This window comes from Oncorhynchus tshawytscha, linkage group LG22, assembly GCF_018296145.1.
Source record: "Oncorhynchus tshawytscha isolate Ot180627B linkage group LG22, Otsh_v2.0, whole genome shotgun sequence".
NCBI classification, from domain to species: domain Eukaryota; kingdom Metazoa; phylum Chordata; class Actinopteri; order Salmoniformes; family Salmonidae; genus Oncorhynchus; species Oncorhynchus tshawytscha.
This window is the reverse complement of record NC_056450.1, coordinates 46,121,758-46,142,759: the sequence shown is the minus strand read 5'-3', so window position 1 is coordinate 46,142,759 and position 21,002 is coordinate 46,121,758. Positions and strand designations below refer to the sequence as shown.

The 21,002-nt window shown below is 47.7% G+C and overlaps 1 protein-coding gene across 1 annotated transcript in view; it reads right to left on the bottom strand.

Annotated features, from left to right (window-relative positions):
• The window catches only part of LOC112222422 (constitutive coactivator of PPAR-gamma-like protein 2), a 130,521-nt gene that overhangs the window by 5,584 nt on the left and 103,935 nt on the right, over window positions 1-21,002 (bottom strand). The window contains exons 10-15 of the mRNA XM_042304355.1: window positions 20,211-20,460; window positions 19,012-19,126; window positions 13,385-13,594; window positions 5,935-6,195; window positions 5,612-5,747; window positions 2,670-2,715 (exon numbers count right to left, since the gene is read on the bottom strand). Coding sequence (XP_042160289.1) covers window positions 5,706-5,747; window positions 5,935-6,195; window positions 13,385-13,594; window positions 19,012-19,126; window positions 20,211-20,460 — 878 coding nt within the window. The 3' untranslated portion in view covers window positions 2,670-2,715; window positions 5,612-5,705. The remainder of the gene's footprint in view (window positions 1-2,669; window positions 2,716-5,611; window positions 5,748-5,934; window positions 6,196-13,384; window positions 13,595-19,011; window positions 19,127-20,210; window positions 20,461-21,002) is intronic.

Genomic DNA, 21,002 nt, shown 5'->3' with positions numbered 1-21,002 from the left:
CAGATAATCAACTAGTCTAAAGGAGGCCAGTTTTATTGCTTCTTTAATCAGAACAGCAGCTTTCAGCTGTGCTAACATAATTGCAAAAGGGTTTTCTAATGATCAATTAGCCTTTTAAAATTATAAACTTGGATTAGCTAACACAACATGCCATTGGAACACAGGAGTGATGGTTGCTGATAATGGGCCTCTGTACGCCTATATACAGTTGAAGTCAGAGATTTATAAAAACCTTAGCCAAATCCATTTCAACTCAGTTTTTCACAAGTCCTGACATTTAATCCTAGTAAAAATTGCCTGTCTTAGGTCAGTTAGGATCACCACTTTATTTTAAGAATGTGAAATGTCAGAATAATAGTAGTTATTTCAGCTTTTATTTCCTTCATCACATTCCCAGAGGGTCAGAAGTTTACATACACTCAATTAGTATTTGGTAGCATTGTCTTTAAATGGTTTAACTTGGGTCAAATGTTTCGGATAGCCTTCCCCAAGCTTTCCACAATAAGTTGGGAGAATTTTGGCAGAGTTTTGACAGAGCTGGTGTAACTGAGTCAGGTTTGTAGGCCTCCTTGCTCACACAAGCTTTTTCAGTTCTACCCACACATTTTCTATAGGATTGAGGTCAGGGCTTTGTGATACAATACAATGACTTTGTTGTCCTTAAGCCATTTTGACACAACCTTGGAAGTATGCTTGGGCTCATTGTCCATTTGGAAGACCCATTTGCGACCAAGCTTTAACTTCCTGACTGATGTCTGGAGATGTTGCTTCAAAATATTCACATCATTTTCCTGCCTCATGATGCCATCTATTTTGTGAAGTGCACCAGTCCCTCCTGCAGCAAAGCACCCCCACAACATGATGCTGCCACCCCCGTGCTTCACGGTTGGGATGGTGTTCTTCGGCTTGCAAGCCTCCCCCTTTTTCCTACAAACATAACGATGGTCATTATGGCCAAACAGTTATTTTTGTTTCATCAGACCAGAGGACATTTCTCCAAAAAGTACAATCTTTGTCCCCATGTGCAGTTGCAAACCGTAGTCTGGCTTTTCTATGGCGGTTTTGGAGCAGTGGCTTCTTCCTTGCTGAGCGGCCTTTCAGGTTATGTCGATATAGGACCCGTTTTACTGTGGATATAGATACTTTTGTACCTGTTTCCTCCAGCATCTTCACAAGTCCTTTGCTGTTGTTCTGGGATTGATTTGCACTTTTCGCACCAAAGTACATTCATCTCTGGAGACAGAACGTGTCTCCTTCCTGAGCGGTGTGACGGCTGCGTGGTCCCATGGTGTTTATACTTGCGCACTATTGTTTGTACAGATGATAGTGGTACATTCACGCATTTGGAAATTGCTCTCAAGGATGAACCAGACTTGTGGAGGTCTACATTTATTTTTCTGAGGTCTTGGCTGATTTCTTTTGATTTTCCCATGATGTCAAGCAAAGAGGCATTGAGTTTGAAGGTGGGCCTTGAAATACATCCACAGGTACACCTCTAATTGACTCAAATGATGTCAATTAGCCTATCAGAAACTTCTAAAGCCATGACATCATTTTCTGGAATTTTCCAAGCTGTTTAAAGACACAGTCAACTTAGTGTATGTAAACTTCTGACCCACTGGAATTGTGATATAGTGAATTATAAGTGAAATAATCTGTCTAAACAATTGTTAGAAAAATGACTTGTGTCATGCACACAGTAGATGTCCTAACCGACTTGGCAAAACTATAATTTGTTAACAAGAAATGTGTGGAGTGGTTGAAAAACTAGTTTTAATGACTCCAACCTAAGTGTATGTAAACTTCAGACTTCAATTGTATATATTCCATTAAAAATCAGCCGTTTCCAGCTTCAATAGTCATTTACAACATTAACAATGTCTACACTGTATTTCTGATCAATTTGATGTTATTTTAATGGACAAAAAAATGTACTTTTCTTTCAAAAACAAGGACATTTCTAAACGACTCCAAATTTTTGTTATGTCTATGTACATATTTTTGTTACACATATTAAACCCTTTTCTTGAGTGAAGTACCTTCATACTTCCCTTTACAACCCGGTAGCGGTTACCTTCAGAGGAGTCCCGACACTTGTGGGGGTGGGAGAGCAAAACAGTGCCCACCATAGTGTTGGTGAGTCTCCCCTTTCCAGCGCCTATGTTTTTATTCACAAACTGAGATGGAACTCAGGTCTATAGACTCATTCCATGGTTGATCATCAAAGAGTAGGCTATGCCTAGTCTAACAAATCCCATTCAAATGGAAAAAGGGAAATTAAGATTTTGAAACAATAAGACACAGAGTATGTGCTGCAAAAGGTCCATTATTATCCCACATTGGAGAGGAGACAAAAAACCATGTTAGGACCTAGCTGACATTTTGCTCTGGTCTCTTCTACAAGCTACATTGTTCTCTTGCATTAAGTTAATAGTCTACCTACCACATATGTATAGACCATTGAGGCGAAGGCCAATAGGGAACAGACCATTTGGTATGTTGCCCTACTGTGTGCTCACTGCACAGCCCTGTTGTGTGCTGCCAGACTCAAATATGCCAAAACATATTTTGTGACATCATGATATCGTCACAGTCAACGATGGCAGTCAAACATCGTCGATAGACGATGCAATCATAAAATGGCCCAACCTTAATGACTTGGCAGTCACCTTTTTAACTCCTCGTCCTGCTTTCGCTGGGATGTCCTTACCCCTTCTGGAGAGAGGGACAGAGAGCGAGAGAAACAGGGGGAGCGAGAGACGGGGAGCGTGAGAGAGACGGGGAGAGACAGAGAGAGAGAGACGGGGAGCGAGAGAGAGACGGGGAGAGCAAGAGAGAGACGGGGAGAGACAGAGAGAGAGAGACGGGGAGCGAGAGAGAGACGGGGAGACAGAGAGAGAGAGACGGGGAGAGACAGAGAGAGAGAGACACGGGGAGAGAAAGAGAGAGAGAGGGGGAGAGAAAGAGAGAGAGAGACGGGGAGAGAAAGAGAGAGAGAGACGGGGAGAGCAAGAGAGAGAGAGACGGGGAGAGCCAGAGAGAGAGAGACACGGGGAGAGAAAGAGAGAGAGAGACGGGGAGAGAAAGAGAGAGAGAGACGGGGAGAGAAAGAGAGAGAGAGACGGGGAGAGAGAGAGAAAGAGAGAGAGATGGGGAGAGAAAGAGAGACGGGGAGAGAGAGAGAGACATGGAGAGAGAGAGAGACGTGGAGAGAGAGCGAGACGTGGAGAGAGAGCGAGACGTGGAGAGAGAGAGAGACGTGGAGAGAGAGAGAGACGTGGAGAGAGAGAGAGAGACGTGGAGAGAGAGAGAGATGTGGAGAGAGAGAGAGATGTGGAGAGAGAGAGAGAGAGAGAGAGAGAGGAGAGAGAGACGTGGAGAGAGAGAAAGAGGAGAGAGAGACGTGGAGAGAGAAAGAGGAGAGAGAGACGTGAGAGAGAGAGATGTGGAGAGAGAGAGAGACGTGGAGAGAGAGAGAGAGACGTGGAGAGAGAGAGAGACGGGGAGAGAAAGAGAGAGAGAGACGGGGGAGAGAAAGAGAGAGAGAGACGGGGAGAGAAAGAGAGAGAGAGACGGGGAGAGAAAGAGACGGGGAGAGACAGAGAGAGAGAGACGGGGAGCGAGATAGACGGGGAGAGCATGAGAGAGACGGTGAAAGACAGAGAGAGACGGGGAGAGAGAGAGAGACGTGAGAGAGAGAGAGACGTGGAGAGAGACGTGGAGAGAGAGAGAGAGACGGGGAGAGAAAGAGAGAGACGGGGAGAGAGAGAGAGACGTGGAGAGAGAGAGAGACGTGGAGAGAGACGTGGAGAGAGAGAGAGACGTGGAGAGAGAGAGAGAGAGGAGAGAGAGAGACGTGGAGAGAGAGAGGAGAGAGAGAGAGACGTGGAGACAGAGCGAGACGTGGAGAGAGAGCGAGAGCGAGACGTGGAGAGAGAGCGAGACGTGGAGAGAGAGCGAGACGGGAGAGAGAGCGAGACGGGGAGAGAGAGCGAGACGGGGAGAGAGAGCGAGACGGGGAGAGAGAGAGACGGGGAGAGAGAGAGACGGGGAGAGAGAGAGACGGGGAGAGAGAGAGACGGGGAGAGAGAGAGACGTGGAGAGAGAGAGACGGGAGAGAGAGAGACGTGGAGAGAGAGAGAGACGTGGAGAGAGAGAGACGTGGAGAGAGAGAGAGACGTGGAGAGAGAGAGACGTGGAGAGAGAGAGACGTGAGAGAGAGAGACGGGAGAGAGAGAGACGTGAGAGAGAGAGAGACGTGGAGAGAGAGAGAGAGACGTGGAGAGAGAGAGGTAGAGAGAGAGAGAGAGACGTGGAGAGAGAGAGAGAGAGACGTGGAGAGAGAGAGAGAGAGAGAGAGAGAGACGTGGAGAGAGAGAGAGAGAGACGTGGAGAGAGAGAGAGAGACGTGGAGAGAGAGAGAGAGAGACGTGGAGAGAGAGAGAGACGTGGAGAGAGAGAGAGAGACGTGGAGAGAGAGCGAGACGTGGAGAGAGAGCGCGAGACGTGGAGAGAGAGCGAGAGAGAGACGGGGAGAGAGAGCGACGGGGAGAGAGAGAGAGAGACGGGGAGAGAGAGAGAGACGGGGAGAGAGAGGGAGAGACGGGAGAGAGAGAGAGAGAGACGGGGAGAGAGAGAGAGAGAGACGGGGAGAGAGAGAGAGAGACGGGGAGAGAGAGAGAGAGACGGGGAGAGAGAGAGAGAGACGGGGAGAGAGAGAGAGAGACGGGGAGAGAGAGAGAGAGAGACGGGAGAGAGAGAGAGAGAGAGACGGGGAGAGAGAGAGAGACGGGGAGAGAGAGGGAGAGACGGGGAGAGAGAGAGAGAGAGACGGGGAGAGAGAGAGACGGAGAGAGAGAGAGAGACGGGGAGAGAGAGACGGGGAGAGAGAGAGAGAGAGACGGGGAGAGAGAGAGAGAGAGACGGGGAGAGAGAGAGAGAGACGGGGAGAGAGAGAGAGAGACGGGGAGAGAGAGAGAGAGAGACGGGAGAGAGAGAGAGAGACGGGGAGAGAGAGAGACGGGGAGAGAGAGAGAGACGGGGAGAGAGAGAGAGACGGGGAGAGAGAGAGAGACGGGGAGAGAGAAAGACGGGGAGAGAGAGAGAGATAGACGGGGAGAGAGAGAGAGACGGGGAGAGAGAGAGAGAGAGACGGGGAGAGAGAGAGAGAGACGGGGAGAGAGAGACGGGGAGAGAGAGAGAGAGAGACGGGGAGAGAGAGAGAGAGAGACGGGGAGAGAGAGACGGGGGAGAGAGAGAGAGACAGGGAGAGAGAGAGACGGGGAGAGAAACGTGGAGAGAGAGAGAGAGACGGGGAAAGAGAGAGACGGGGCGAGAGAGACGGGGAGAGAGAAGGACGGGGAGAGAGAAGGACGGGGAGAGAGAAGGACGGGGAGAGAGAGACGGGGAAAGAGAGAGAGAGACGGGGAAAGAGAGAGAGAGACGTGGAGAGAGATACGGGGAAAGAGAGAGACGGGGAGAGAAACGTGGAGAGAGAGAGAGACGGGGAGAGAGAGATCAGTAAAAGGTTATATTATATATAGACGGGGAGAGATCAGTAAAAGGTTATTTTATATAAACAGCTTAATTTAAAGAGCAGCCAGAGTCTCACCCTCTCCCTGCTCCGACCGACACCACCTGCATGTTGAGCCCCCCTCTGCCACGCAGTGGTTTGTTCCCGGCCCACTGGCCCACCACCATGCCGGCTATCTCCAACTTTCCTCCCTGAGGGGGGATCGACCGCAGACCTGGGGAGACAGACCGGATGAGAATGTTTTCCATAAGTGTTGAAAATGGTATAGTTGGAACACCTATCAGTACAATGATGATCTGGGTGTTTCTATTCTGTCAAACAAACACCAAGGCATGTCTATATATGTGTGAACTGGGTGTATACTGTGTATGCGTGTGTGTATGCGTTTGTTTGTTGTTTACCTGGGAAGCCTCTGGGTCGATGCTGGGCTGGGTGGTGGTGAGGATGATGAGGGTGGTGGTGAGGATCATTTGGGTGGTGGTGAGGATGATGAGGGTGGTAGTGGGGGGCATGTTACCCATGGGCTGGGGGGTAGAGGGGGGGATAGGGGGTAGAAGGGGGAGGGTGGAGGAAGGAAAGAGGGGGAGAGGGGGAGGACGAGTAAAGTTGATGCCATCTAGAATGGCCTGACGCATCTTCTCCACACGAGACACCAGCTCCTCCTGAAGGAGAGGAGAGAGAGAGAGAGATACACATTGAGACCCCCAGGATGGAGAGAAGAGAGAGAGAGTTACACGTTGAGACCCCCAGGATGGAGAGGAGAGAGAGAGATACACGTTGAGACCCCCAGGATGGAGAGGAGAGAGATATACACGTTGAGACCCCCAGGATGGAGAGGAGAGATACACGTTGAGACCCCCAGGATGGAGAGGAGAGAGAGAGATACACATTGAGACCCCCAGGATGGAGAGGAGAGAGAGAGATACACATTGAGACCCCCAGGATGGAGAGGAGAGAGAGAGAGATACACGTTGAGACCCCCAGGATGAAGAGGAGAGAGAGATACACGTTGAGACCCCCAGGATGGAGAGGAGAGAGAGATACACGTTGAGACCCCCAGGATGGAGAGGAGAGAGAGATACACGTTGAGACCCCCAGGATGGAGAGGAGAGAGATATACACGTTGAGACCCCCAGGATGGAGAGGAGAGAGAGATATACATGTTGAGACCCCCAGGATGGAGAGGAGAGAGAGATATACACGTTGAGACCCCCAGGATGGAGAGGAGAGAGAGATATACACGTTGAGACCCCCAGGATGGAGAGGAGAGAGAGATATACACGTTGAGACCCCCAGGATGGAGAGGAGAGAGAGATATACACGTTGAGACCCCCAGGATGGAGAGGAGAGAGAGATACACGTTGAGACCCCCAGGATGGAGAGGAGAGAGAGATACACATTGAGACCCCCAGGATGGAGAGGAGAGAGAGAGATACACATTGAGACCCCCAGGATGGAGAGGAGAGAGAGAGAGAGAGATACACGTTGAGACCCCCAGGATGGAGGAGAGAGAGAGATACACATTGAGACCCCCAGGATGGAGAGGAGAGAGAGAGAGAGATACACATTGAGACCCCCAGGATGGAGAGGAGAGAGAGAGAGGGATACACGTTGAGACCCCCAGGATGGAGAGGAGAGAGAGAGATACACATTGAGACCCCCAGGATGGAGAGGAGAGAGAGAGAGAGATACACGTTGAGACCCCCAGGATGGAGAGGAGAGAGAGAGATACACATTGAGACCCCCAGGATGGAGAGGAGAGAGAGAGAGATACACGTTGAGACCCCCAGGATGGAGAGGAGAGAGAGATACACGTTGAGACCCCCAGGATGGAGAGGAGAGAGAGATACACGTTGAGACCCCCAGGATGGAGAGGAGAGAGAGATACACGTTGAGACCCCCAGGATGGAGAGGAGAGAGAGATACACATTGAGACCCCCAGGATGGAGAGGAGAGAGAGATACACATTGAGACCCCCAGGATGGAGAGGAGAGAGAGAGAGATACACGTTGAGACCCCCAGGATGGAGAGGAGAGAGAGATACACGTTGAGACCCCCAGGATGGAGAGGAGAGAGAGATCCACATTGAGATCCCCAGGATGGAGAGGAGAGAGATACACGTTGAGACCCCCAGGATGGAGAGGAGAGAGAGAGAGATACACGTTGAGACCCCCAGGATGGAGAGGAGAGAGAGATATACACATTGAGACCCCCAGGATGGAGAGGAGAGAGAGATACACGTTGAGACCCCCAGGATGGAGAGGAGAGAGATATACACGTTGAGACCCCCAGGATGGAGAGGAGAGAGAGATACACGTTGAGACCCCCAGGATGGAGAGGAGAGAGAGATACACGTTGAGACCCCCAGGATGGAGAGGAGAGAGAGATACACGTTGAGACCCCAGGATGGAGAGGAGAGAGAGATATACACGTTGAGACCCCCAGGATGGAGAGGAGAGAGATATACACGTTGAGACCCCCAGGATGGAGAGGAGAGAGCGATATACACGTTGAGACCCCCAGGATGGAGAGGAGAGATACACGTTGAGACCCCCAGGATGGAGAGGAGAGAGAGATATACGTTGAGACCCCCAGGATGGAGAGGAGAGAGAGAGATACACGTTGAGACCCCCAGGATGGAGAGGAGAGAGATACACGTTGAGACCCCCAGGATGGAGAGGAGAGAGAGATACACGTTGAGACCCCCAGGATGGAGAGGAGAGAGAGATACACGTTGAGACCCCCAGGATGGAGAGGAGAGAGAGATACACGTTGAGACCCCCTGGATGGAGAGGAGAGAGAGATATACACGTTGAGACCCCCTGGATGGAGAGGAGAGAGAGATATACACGTTGAGACCCCCTGGATGGAGAGGAGAGAGAGATATACACGTTGAGACCCCCAGGATGGAGAGGAGAGAGAGAGATATACACGTTGAGACCCCCAGGAATTCACAACTTCCGGCGCCGACAGAGATGGCCGCCTCGCTTCGCGTTACGAGGAAACTATGCAGTATTTTGTTTTTTTACGTGTTATTTCTTACACTAGTACCCCAGGTCATCCAGGAATACGACTTTCTCGAAGCGGATCCTCTGTTTGGTCCACCACCCAGGACAATGGATCGGATCCCAGCCGGCGATCCAATACAACGTCGACGTAAAAGGGGCAGACGAAGCGGCCTTCTGGTCAGGCTCCGGAGACGGGCACATCACGCACCGCTCCCGAGCATACTACTCGCCAAAGTCCAGTCTCTTGACAACAAGGTTGATGAAATCCGAGCAAGGGTAGCATTCCAGAGAGACATCAGAGTAACGTTCTTTGTTTCACGGAAACATGGCTCACTCGAGACACGCTATCGGAGTCAGTACAGCCAGCTGGTTTCTTCACGCATCGCGCCGACAGAAACAAACATCTTTCTGGTAAGAATAGGGGCGGGGGGGATGCCTTATGATTAACGAGACGTGGTGTGCTCACAACAACATACAGGAACTCAAGTCCTTCTGTTCACCTGACTTAGAATTCCTCACAATCAAATGTCGACCACATTATCTACCAAGAGAATTCTCTTCGATTATAATCACAGTCGTATATATCCCCCCCAAGCAGACACATCAATAACCCTAAATGAACTTAATTTGACTCTATGTGAACTGGAAACCACAGATCCTGAGGCTGCATTCATTGTAGCTGGCGATTTTAACAAGCTAATCTGAAAACAAGACTCCCAAAATTCTATCAGCATGAATTCATGTGGCTCTCTGCAATATCACGGCATGTTTTGGAATTACTGAACATAACACAGCAATGTAAAATAAGATTTTTCGACATAAATATGAACTTCACCGAACAAAACATACATGTATTGTGTAACATGAAGTCCTATGAGTGTCATCTGATGAAGATCAAAGGTTAGTGATGAATTTTATCTCTATTTGTGCTTTTTGTGCTTTTTCTGTGCGTTGGTGGTGACCTAACAATCGTTTGTGGAGCTTTCACTGTAAAGCATTTTTGAAATCAGACACTGTGGCTGGATTAACGAGAATTGTATCTTTAAAATGGTGCCTAATACTTGTATGTTTGAGAAATTTGATTTATGAGATTTCTGTTGATTTGTATTTGGCACCCTGCAATTCCATTGGCTGTTGGCGAGGGGTTCCGCTAGTGGAACGGGGTTCCTGTCTGCAGGCCCAGACGGCATCCCCAGCCGCGTCCACAGAGCATGCGCAGACCAGCTGGCTGGTGTGTTTACGGACATATTCAATCAATCCTTATCCCAGTCTGCAGTTCCCACTAAACGACTACCGCCCCGTAGCACTCACTTCCGTCATCATGAAATGCTTAGAGAGACAGGTAGTACTAAACAGGTAGGACTAAACCCTACGCTGCTCACTATACAACAGGTAGGACTAAACCCTACGCTGCTCACTATACAACAGGTAGGACTAAACCCTACGCTGCTCACTATACAACAGGTAGGACTAAACCCTACGCTGCTCACTATACAACAGGTAGGACTAAACCCTACGCTGCTCACTATACAACAGGTGGGTCTAATCCTGGATGCTGATTGGTTAAGACCGTGTTCCAGCCAGTGTCTATTCCACAAGTTACCCCAGAATAAGGCTGACATTGAAATGCCTATTTACTCTGTTCCATCTCACAGCGCAATTCACTGTCATCAGCCCAGCCAGGCAATTTATGAACTTGATCTCCACTTTAAAAAAACATCTAGATATTATCTCCCCTTGCTTATAGCTACAATTTGTTTTTCATAAATGGAGATTTGTATAACTCTTGCAGTCTGTCTATCTGACATTTGCAACACGGTTTCAATATTGAAATTCGATCTCCACTGTTCCATAGTTAAAGGGTCCATGCTATCCGGGATAATTGGTACATCCCTACACCACTGAAGTTGACATTTAAAATGGTTAAGGTTTGGGTTATGGTTAGAACAAGGGTAAGGACATCCCAAGGATCCTGGATAGCACTGACCATAGTTAATGAACGTTTTAAGCGAGACAGACAAGTTTTTCAGCCAGTCGAAATCATGAATCAGCATGAGAATAATTTTTATGGATACAGTGTTTTCGGAAAGTATTCAGACCGCTTCACTTCTTCCACATGTTGTTACGTTACAGCCTTACTCTAAAATGGCTTTAAGAAAAACATGTCCTCAATCTACACACAATACCCCAGAATGACTAAGCAAAAACAGGCATTTTTTGTGTGCAAATTCATTAAAAATAAAAACAGAAACATCTTATTTACATAAGTATTCAGACCCTTTGCTATGAGACTCGAAATTGAGCTCAGGTGCATCCAGTTTCCATTGATCATCCTTGAGATGTTTCTACAACTTGATTGGACATGATTTGGAAAGGCACACACCTGTCTATATAAGGTCCCACAGTTGACAGTGCATGGCAGAACAAAAACCAAGCCATGAGGTCGAATGAATTGTCCATAGAGCTCCGAGACAGGATTGTGTCGAGGCACAGATCTGGGGAAGGGTACCAAAAAATGTCTTCAGCATTGAAGGCCCCCAAGAACAGTGACCTTCTTCATTCTTAAATGGAAGAAGTTTGGAACCACCAAGACTTTTCTTAGAGCTGGCCACTCGGCTAAACTGAGCAATCGGGGGAGAAGGGCCTTCGTCAGGTAAGTGACCAAGAACCACATGGTCACTCTGACAGAGCTCCAGAGCTCCTCTGTGGAGATGGGAGAACCTTCCAGAAGGACAACCATCTCTGCAGCACTCCACCAATCAGGACTTTATGGTAGAGTGGCCAGACAGAAGCCACTCCTCAGTAAAAGGCACATGACAGCCTGCTGTCACGACTCTCCGACCACGAGAAACAAGATTCTCTGGTTTGATGAAACCAAGATTAAACTCTTTGGCCTGAATGCCAAGCGTCATGTCTGGAGGACGTGTTGGTGGCTGCATCATGCTGTGGGGATGTCTTTCAGCAGCAGGGAATGGGAGACTAGTCAGGATCATGGGAATGATGAACGAAGCAAACAAAGTACATTGAGATCCTTGATAAAAAGCTGCTCCAGAGCAGGACCTTAGACTGGGGCGAAGGTTCACCTTCCAATAGGACAACGACCCTAAACACACAGCCAAGACAAAGCAGGAGTGGCTTCGGGACAAGTCTCTGCATGTCTTTGAGTGGCCCTGCCAGAGTCCAGACTTGAACCCGATCGAACATCTCTGGAGACCTGAAATTAGCTGTGCAGTGACGCTCCCCATCCAACCTGACCGAGCTTGAGAGGACCTGCAGAAAGGAATGGGAGAAACTCCACAAATACAGGTGTGCCAAGCTTGTAGCGTCATACCCAAGAAGACTTGAGGCTGTAATCGCTGCCAAAGGTGCTGCAAAGTACTGAGTAAAGGGCCTGAATACTTGATGTAAATGTGATTTCAGTTTTTTATTTTTAATACGTTTGCAAAAAATTCAAAAAAATCTGTTTTTACTTTGTCATTATGGGGTGTGTAGATTGATGCAGTGGAAATCAATTTTAGAATAAGGCTGTAACGTAACAAATTGTGAAAAAAGTCAAGGCGTCTGAATACTTTCCAAATGCACTGTATACACTGCACAAAGAAATGTCCATAGATAAACAGGAACAACTAAATGTAGCTAGTTTGCTGTGTAGTGTTTGTGTTAGCTGTGTTGTTGCATAGGTAGCAAGGGGGAAAAGGTCAGGTAGCAAGGGGGAAAAGGTGAGGTAGCAAGGGGGAAAAGGTCAGGTAGCAAGGGGGAAAAGGTCAGGTAGCAAGGGGGAAAAGGTCAGGTAGCAAGGGGGAAAAGGTGAGGTAGCAAGGGGGAAAAGGTCAGGTAGCAAGGGGGAAAAGGTCAGGTAGCAAGGGGGAAAAGGTCAGGTAGCAAGGGGGAAAAGGTCAGGTAGCAAGGGGGAAAAGGTCAGGTAGCAAGGGGGAAAAGGTCAGGTAGCAAGGGGGAAAAGGTCAGGTAGCAAGGGGAAAGGTCAGGTAGCAAGAGGGAAAAGGTCAGGTAGCAAGGGGGAAAAGGTCAGGTAGCAAGGGGGAAAGGTCAGGTAGCAAGAGGGGAAAGGTCTGTCACCAGTCAACAAATGACCAGTGAACCTTGGCTGGAAACAATGCAATGGAACGAACGCCTAGACGGCTAGGGTAGCAACCTCAGGACTATCTCCCCTGGAAAGGATGAAATAGTAGGAATAAATGAATGTTAATCATTTTAATATGCTGGTAGCCGTTGTATAAAAGTGATAATGGCCTCAATAACGTGGTTTGGAGGATAGATTGGCACGGTCTGTCGGCCCGAGACAAAACACACCGTACCATTATATCCTCCAAACCACAGCTTCTCGGGCATTATCACGAAAATAGAATCGTCACTGCTCAGTGGGGAGAACGGCGCTAACTTTGAACGTTAAATGAAATCCCCAGAATACAAAATACATTTGGGCCCATTTACAAAGCTAAGAGACTGAATTTCAACATCTACCATGTGCAAAAGCGACCTGTTCCTGGTTTCATGGTGTATTCCTGAGTCTTCCCCTTTAAATCGACATAAAAGTGTTGACTAGGGGGCGTTTCTAAGTACAAGAATATTAAGGTTTAAAATAGCTAGTGTCAACACTTAAGTACAAGAATATTAAGGTTATAATATTGTAGAGCATAATCAAATTAATGTTATTTAAGGCAAAGAAAACAATGTTTTAAGTTTAAGTTAGTAGCACCCTCTTGAATTGCCCCATTTTACCCTGCATTCTAGAGCAGGTAGTGAACGCCCTATACGTTGCCATGTTTCTGTCCGGCTCCCCGACCTCGAACCGCCGACCCAGAGAGGGGTCACACACACCTACCTGTCCTTCACACATGTCGAACAGGGCCAGTCGGTCTCGGCTGGCACGGGCCAGTTTGGTCTGGAAGAGTTTCCCGTCGAAGAAGCCCCAGGGGCAGCAGTGTTCCCATGGTAACGGCTGACCACACACGTCATTGACCAACAGAGCAGTGTCCACGCCCGCCATGAAGAGAGACGCCAGCTGGACCCCCCGACTGTCTACCTTCTCAACCTACAGAGATACACACAATAAAATATAGTCACTGAACAAAAATACATGCAACAATTTCAATGATTTTACTGAGTTTACAGTTCATAAGGAAATCAGTAAAAATACATTCATTAGGCCCTAATCTATGGATTTTACATGACTGGGCAGGGGCACAGCCATGGTTCGGCCTAGGAGGGCATATGCCCACCCACTGGGAGCCAGGTCCAGCCAATCAGACTGAGTTTTTCCAAAAAGAAGGGTTTTTATTACAGACAGAACTACTCTGCAGTTTCGTCAGCTTTCCGGGTGGCTGATCTCAGACGATCCAGGGCTGGCGTGGTAACACGTGGTCTGCGGTTGTGAGGCCGGTTGGACGTACTGCCAAATTCTCTTAAACGACGTTGTAGAGATGGCTTATGGTAGAGAAATTAACATTAAATTATCTGACAACAGCTGTGGGAGACATTCCTGCAGTCAGCATGCCAATTGCACGCTCCTTAAAACTTGAGACATCTGTGGCATTGTGTTATGTGACAAAACTGCCACATTTTAGAATGGCTTTTTATTGTCCCCCAGCACAAGGTGCACCTGTGTGATGATCATGCCATTTAACCAGCTTCTTGATATGCCACACCTGTCAGGTGGATGAATGATCTTGGCAAAGGAGAAATGCTCACTGGCAGGGATGTAAACAAATGTATGCACAACATTTCTGGGATGTTTTATTTCAGCTCATGGGATCAACACTTGTATGTATGAATTCAGTGTGTTAGTTGTTTTGGATATGATTTAAGCCTATATGATCAGCACTACTTTCTAAGAGAACCTTTATCCTGTCTTCTCTTGAGATGAAAGTCATATTTAGATTTACTGCAAGATATGAATTGCCACAATGACATTTGTTCCTCAAATTAGGTATTTTATTGGCTCTGCTCCTTTGGACACTTAGGGTAAGGAAACCAATGTTCTGTGGGTGAGATTGTCAGAGGAGGGGGCAGGATGTTTGTGAGTCAGAGTTGGTAGGGTTTCAGAGCTGTCAATCAATCACTGTGGGTGGGACTTGAGGGAATGCTGTTTTTCTTTAGCAATGTAGTAAAGTAAAAGTTGTCAAAAAATATAAATAGTAGAGTACAGATACCCCCCAGAAAACGACTTAAGTAGTACTTTAAAGTATTATTTTAAAGTACTTGCCAGTGTAGCCTAGTGATGGGTTGTTCATGAATGAAATGCTCTTTTTGAATAGATCTTTTAGGTAAATGGAACCGAATCACATCAGTGAGAAAGACATTAATTTGGCTCCCTAATTAGCATACTGGTAGGCTACTACTGCTTTTTGCCGATTATCTGCACATAAATTATGAATACATTTGAAGATGTTGAATCCCAACTGCAGGAACAATAGGTAATGGAGAGAGAGCCTCACTGTGGTCCAAAATAAAATAAAATAAATAATGTATACATTTTCCCTGATACCCAAAAGTACTCGCTACACCCGCAATAACATCTGCTAAACACGTATGTGACCAATAAAATGTGATTTGATTAGATTTTTATGAGACATTTTGAATGCTTAGCAGGACAGGAAAATTGTCTCATTCACCCACTTAAAGAGAAAATCCTTCCCTACTGCATCTGATCTGGCGGACTCACTAAACAAATGTGACTCACCACCTGGATTCGGTACATTTGAAATTATGTTTTTACACTGGATAAATGTAGAGACTCGGAGCTACAAAATGGTATATCATACACTACAGTTGAGGAACAATGGGAAAGTAATTCTGCTTTGAAAGTTGAACAACTTGTAAACTCCTTTTGCCTTTGAATGTTTGGGTATCTAGTGAAGAGCTCTTCTTTATCTACACCCATTCAGCATAGTTCACACCCTCTTAAGCTTTAGCCCCACCCAACTCGTTTCACTCTTGGAGTGACGCTCTGGCCGATGATTTGTTTACCTCTAGATAACATGAAAACAGCCTAACCAGCTCTGCTGGCTACAATTACATTATGCTTTTTTTCAGACGTTTACTGACACCGGCCATATTCAACGGGTGTTGTTTTTTAAAATTTTTTAATTTTATTGTAACTTTATTTAACTAGGCAAGTCAGTTAAGAACAAATTCTTATTTTCAATGACGGCCTAGGAACAGTAGGTTAACTGCCTGTTCAGGGGCAGAACGACAGATTTGTACCTTGTCAGCTTGGGGGTTTGAACTTGAAACCTTCCGGTTACTAGTCCAACGCTCTAACCACTAGGCTACCCTGCCGCCCCGTTGTACACACGTCACGTAACGTTAGCTAACGAGCCAGCCAGCTAACGTTAGCTAGTTAAACAACAATAAACACAGTGCCAACAATGCCACAGTGCTGGGAGCTAACCAACCAGGTGCAATGTTAGCTAGCTAACATTAGGCTCTAACTAGAACAGAAAACAGCTCTGGGATACGAATAATACAGTCAGCAAGGGAGCCAGCCAGCTAACGTTAGCTAGCTAGCTAACAGTACACTTTAGCTTTTAGTCTCTATGGGGGTGCCACAGGGTTCAATTCTCGGGCCGACTCTTTTCTCTGTATACATCAATGATGTCGCTCTTGCTGCTGGTGATTCTATGATCCACCTCTATGCAGACGACACCATTATGTATACTTCTGGCCCTTCTTTGGACACTGTGTTAAGCATCTCTAATCCAAAATTTAATCTAGAATCGGCTTCCTATTTCGCAACAAAGCCGCCTTCACTCATGCTGCTGAACATACCATCGTAAAACGGACTATCCTACCGATCCTCGACTTCGGCGATGTCATTTACAAAATAGCCTCCAACATTCTACTCAGAAAATTGGATGCAGTCTATCACAGTACCATCTGTTTTGTCACCAAAGCCAGATATACTACCCACCAGTGAGACCTGTACGCTCTCGTTGGCTGGCCCTCGCTTCATACTCGTCGCCAAACCCACTGGCTACAGGTCATCTATAAGTCGTTGCTAGGTAAAGCCCCGCCTTATCTCAGCTCACTGGTCACCATAGCAACACCCACCCATAGCACAGGCTCCAGCAGGTATATTTCATTGGTCATCCCGAAAGCCAACTCCTCCTACGGCCGCCTTTCATTCCAGTTCTCTTCTGCCAACGACTGGAACGAATTGCAAAAATCACTGAAGCTGGAGACTTCTATCTCCCTCACTAGCTTTTAGCATCAGCTGTCAGAGCAGCTTACCGATCACTGCACCTGTACATAGCCCATCTGTAAATAGCCCACCCAACTACCTCATCCCCATATTGTTATTTATTTTTGCTCTTTTGCACCCCAATATCTCTACTTTCACATAATCTGCACATCACTCCAGTGTTAATGCTAAATTGTAATTATTTTGCCACTATGGCCTATTTATTGCCTTACCTCCCTTATCTTACCTCATTTGCACACACTGTATATATATTTTTCTATTGTGTTATTGACTGTATGTTTGTTTATGTGTAACTCTGTGCTGTGGTTTTTGTCGCACTGCTTTGCTTTATATTGGCCAGGTCGCAGTTGTAAATGAGAACTTGTTCTCAACTAGCCTACCAGGTTAAATAAAAGGTGAAATAAAAAATAAGTAAACTCAGTAAAATCTTTGAAATTGTTGCATGTTGCGTTTATATTTTTTGTTCAGTATACGACCACATCCTCTCCTATACCAACTCTATCAGATCTAGAAACATTAGAACAGATAGACATGTTCATGTACAGTACCAGTCAAAGGTTTGGACACACCTACTCATTCAAGGTTTTTTTTCTTTATTTTTACTATTTTCTACATTGTAGAATAATAGTGAAGACATCAAAACTATGAAATAACACACATGGAATCATGTAGTAACCAAAAAAGTGTTAAACAAGACAAAATATATTTGAGATTCTTCAAAGTAGCCACTCTTTGCCTTGACAGCTTTGCACACACTTGGCATTCTCTCAACCAGCTTCACCTGGAATGCTTTTCCAACAGTCTTGAAGAAGTTCCCACATATGCTGAGCACTTGTTGGCTGCTATTCCTTCACTCTGCTTCCAACTCATCCCAAACCATCTCAATTGGGTTCAGACCGGGTGATTGTGGAGGCCAGGTCATCTGATGCAGCACTCCATCGCTCTCCTTGATCAAATAGGCCGTACACAGCCTGGAGGTGTGTTTTGGGTCATTGTCCTGTGATAGTCCCACTAAGCGCAAACCAGATGGGATGGCGTATCGCTGCAAAATGCTGTGGTAGCCATGCTGGTTAAGTGTGCCTTGAATTCTAAATAAAATCACTGACAGTGCCACCAGCAAAGCAAAGCAACCCCACACCATCGCACCTCCATGCTTCAAGGTGGAACCACACATTCGGATATCACCCATTCACCTACTCTGCATCTCACAAAAACATGGCGGATGGAACCAAAGATAAAAAATTTGGACTCATCAGACCAAAGGACAGATTTCCACTGGTCTAATGTCCAGTGGTGTCCTTTAGTAGTGGTTTCTTTGCAGCAATTCAACCATGAAGGCCTGATTCACACAGTCTCCTCTGAGCAGTTGATGTTGAGATGTGTCTGTTACTTGAACTCTGTGAAGCATTTATTTGGTCTGCAATCTGAGGCTGTTAACTCTAATGACATTATCCTCTGCAGCAGAGATAACTCTGGGTCTTCCTTTCCTGTGGAGCTCCTCATGAGAGCCCGTTTGGAATATGTTCCGGGATTCCTCATGTGACATTAAGGGGTACACCACATCAGTCATTGGTTTTCTCAATAAGTGCGTTGATGACGTCGTCCCCACAGTGACTGTATGTGCATACCCCAACCAGAAGCCATGGATTACAGGCAACATCCGCACTGAGCTAAAGGCTAGAACTGCTGCGTTCAAGGAGCGGGACTCTAACCCGGAAGCTTATAAGAAATCCCGCTATGACCTCCGATGAGCCATCAAACAGGCAAAGTGTCAATACAGGACTCGAATCAAACAAAACACCGGCTCCGACGCTCGTCGGATGTGGCAGGGCTTGCAAACCATTACAGACTACAATGGGAAGCACAGCCGAGAGCTGCCCAGTAACACGAGCCTACCAGACGAGCTAAACTACTTCTATGCTCGCTTCGAGGCAAATAACACTGAAACATGCATGAGAGCACCAGCTGTTCCGGACGACTGTGTGATCACGCTCTCCGCAGCCGATGTGAGTAAGACCTTTAAAAAGGTCAACATTCACAAGGCCGCAGGGCCAGACGGATTACCAGGAGGTGTACTGCGAGCATGGGCTGACCAACTACACCGTTGTATTTGGGGCATGTGACAAATAACATGTGATTTGACTTGATTTGCGTGGTGCCAGTCAAGTTGAAACAGGCTTTACATCGTCTGTCACATCACGGTGTCGTGACCATGGAAATGTGATGGTATGGTAATATGGGTGTTGTACCTTCAGTTCCTGTAGCTGGTCTGGTTCGTAGAGCTGGTTAGAGACTGCCTGGGCCAGGAAGGCATCTAACTCATGTCTCTGTAGAATACCACCACCTGGCCACTGCATCATATACCTGTTAACACACACACACACCTGTTAACATCACACACACCTGTTAAAATCACACACACCTGTTAACACACACACACACCTGTTATCACACACACACCTGTTATCACACACACACACACACACACACACGTCTAACACGTCTCTGTGGAATCCTACCACCTGGCCACTGAATCATATACCTGTACAGAAAGACACAGCCTCACCTGAGCAGGCAGCACACACGTGGTACACAGACACAGACACCTCTCACACCCTTCCGGTCTCCCCTGAGCAGGCAGCACACACGTGGTACACAGACACACACACCTCTCACACCCTTCCAGTCTCACCTGAGCACGCAGCACACACACGTGGTACACACACCTCTCACACCCTTCCAGTCTCACCTGAGCACGCAGCACACACGTGGTACACAGACACACACACCTCTCACACCCCTCCGGTCTCACCTGAGCACGCAGCACACATGTGGTACACAGACACACACACCTCTCACACCCTTCCGGTCTCCCCTGAGCAGGCAGCACACACGTGGTACACAGACACACACACCTCTCACACCCTTCCAGCCTCACCTGAGCACGCAGCACACACATGTGGTACACAGACACACACACCTCTCACACCCTTCCGGTCTCCCCTGAGCAGGCAGCACACACATGGTACACAGACACACACACCTCTCACACCCTTCCAGTCTCACCTGAGCACGCAGCATACACACATGGTACACAGACACACACACCTCTCACACCCTTCCGGTCTCACCTGAGCACGCAGCACACACACGTGGTACACACACCTCTCACACCCTTCCAGTCTCACCTGAGCATGCAGCACACACATGTGGTACACAGACACACACACCTCTCACACCCTTCCGGTCTCACCTGAGCACGCAGCATACACACATGGTACACAGACACACACACCTCTCACACCCTTCCGGTCTCCCCTGAGCAGGCAGCACACACACGTGGTACACAGACACACACACCTCTCACACCCTTCCGGTCTCACCTGAGCACGCAGCATACACACGTGGTACACAGACACACACACCTCTCACACCCTTCTAGTCTCACCTGAGCACGCAGCACATGAGCAGAAGGTGTTGTGGGACCTGAGCAGCGTTGAGTAAGGCAGGACAGTCAGAGCGCAGACAGGCTAGGAAAGCTCTGGTCCTCCGGGAGCGATCTTCACTGGCTCTACCAAGCCACAGCCTCCGAAGGTTAGGACAGGTCCACTCTCTGAAGCACAGCGCTGGAACCAGCTCCGGGGTCAGGGCTGACTTCGACTTCCCACTGGACCACTCCTTCACTATCACGGGAGGAACTGGAGGACGATGAGAAGAACACATTCTCTTTTACAATAACAACCTAAACAACAAGATAAAAAAATGAGCTGTGCAGCAAAGCAGACAGGTGACTGGACTAGACAAAGCAGACAGGTGACTGGACTAGACAAAGCAGACAGGTGACTGGACTAGACAAAGCAGACAGGTGACTGGACTAGAGAAAGCAGACCAGGCTAGACAAAGCAGACAGGTGACCGGACTAGACAAAGCAGACAGGTGACCGGGCTAGATAGAGCAGAGCAGACAGGTGACCGGGCTAGACAAAGCAGACAGGTGACCGGACTAGACAAAGCAGACAGGTGACCGGGCTAGACAAAGAGACAGGTGACCGGGCTAGACAAAGCAGACAGGTGACCGGGCTAGACAAGCAGACAGGTGACCGGGCTGACCGGACAGGTGAGGAAGACAAAGCAGACAGGTGACCGGGCTAGACAAAGCAGACAGGTGACCGGGCAGACAGGTGACCGGACTAGACAAAGCAGACAAAGTGACAGGACTAGACAAAGCAGACAGGTGACCG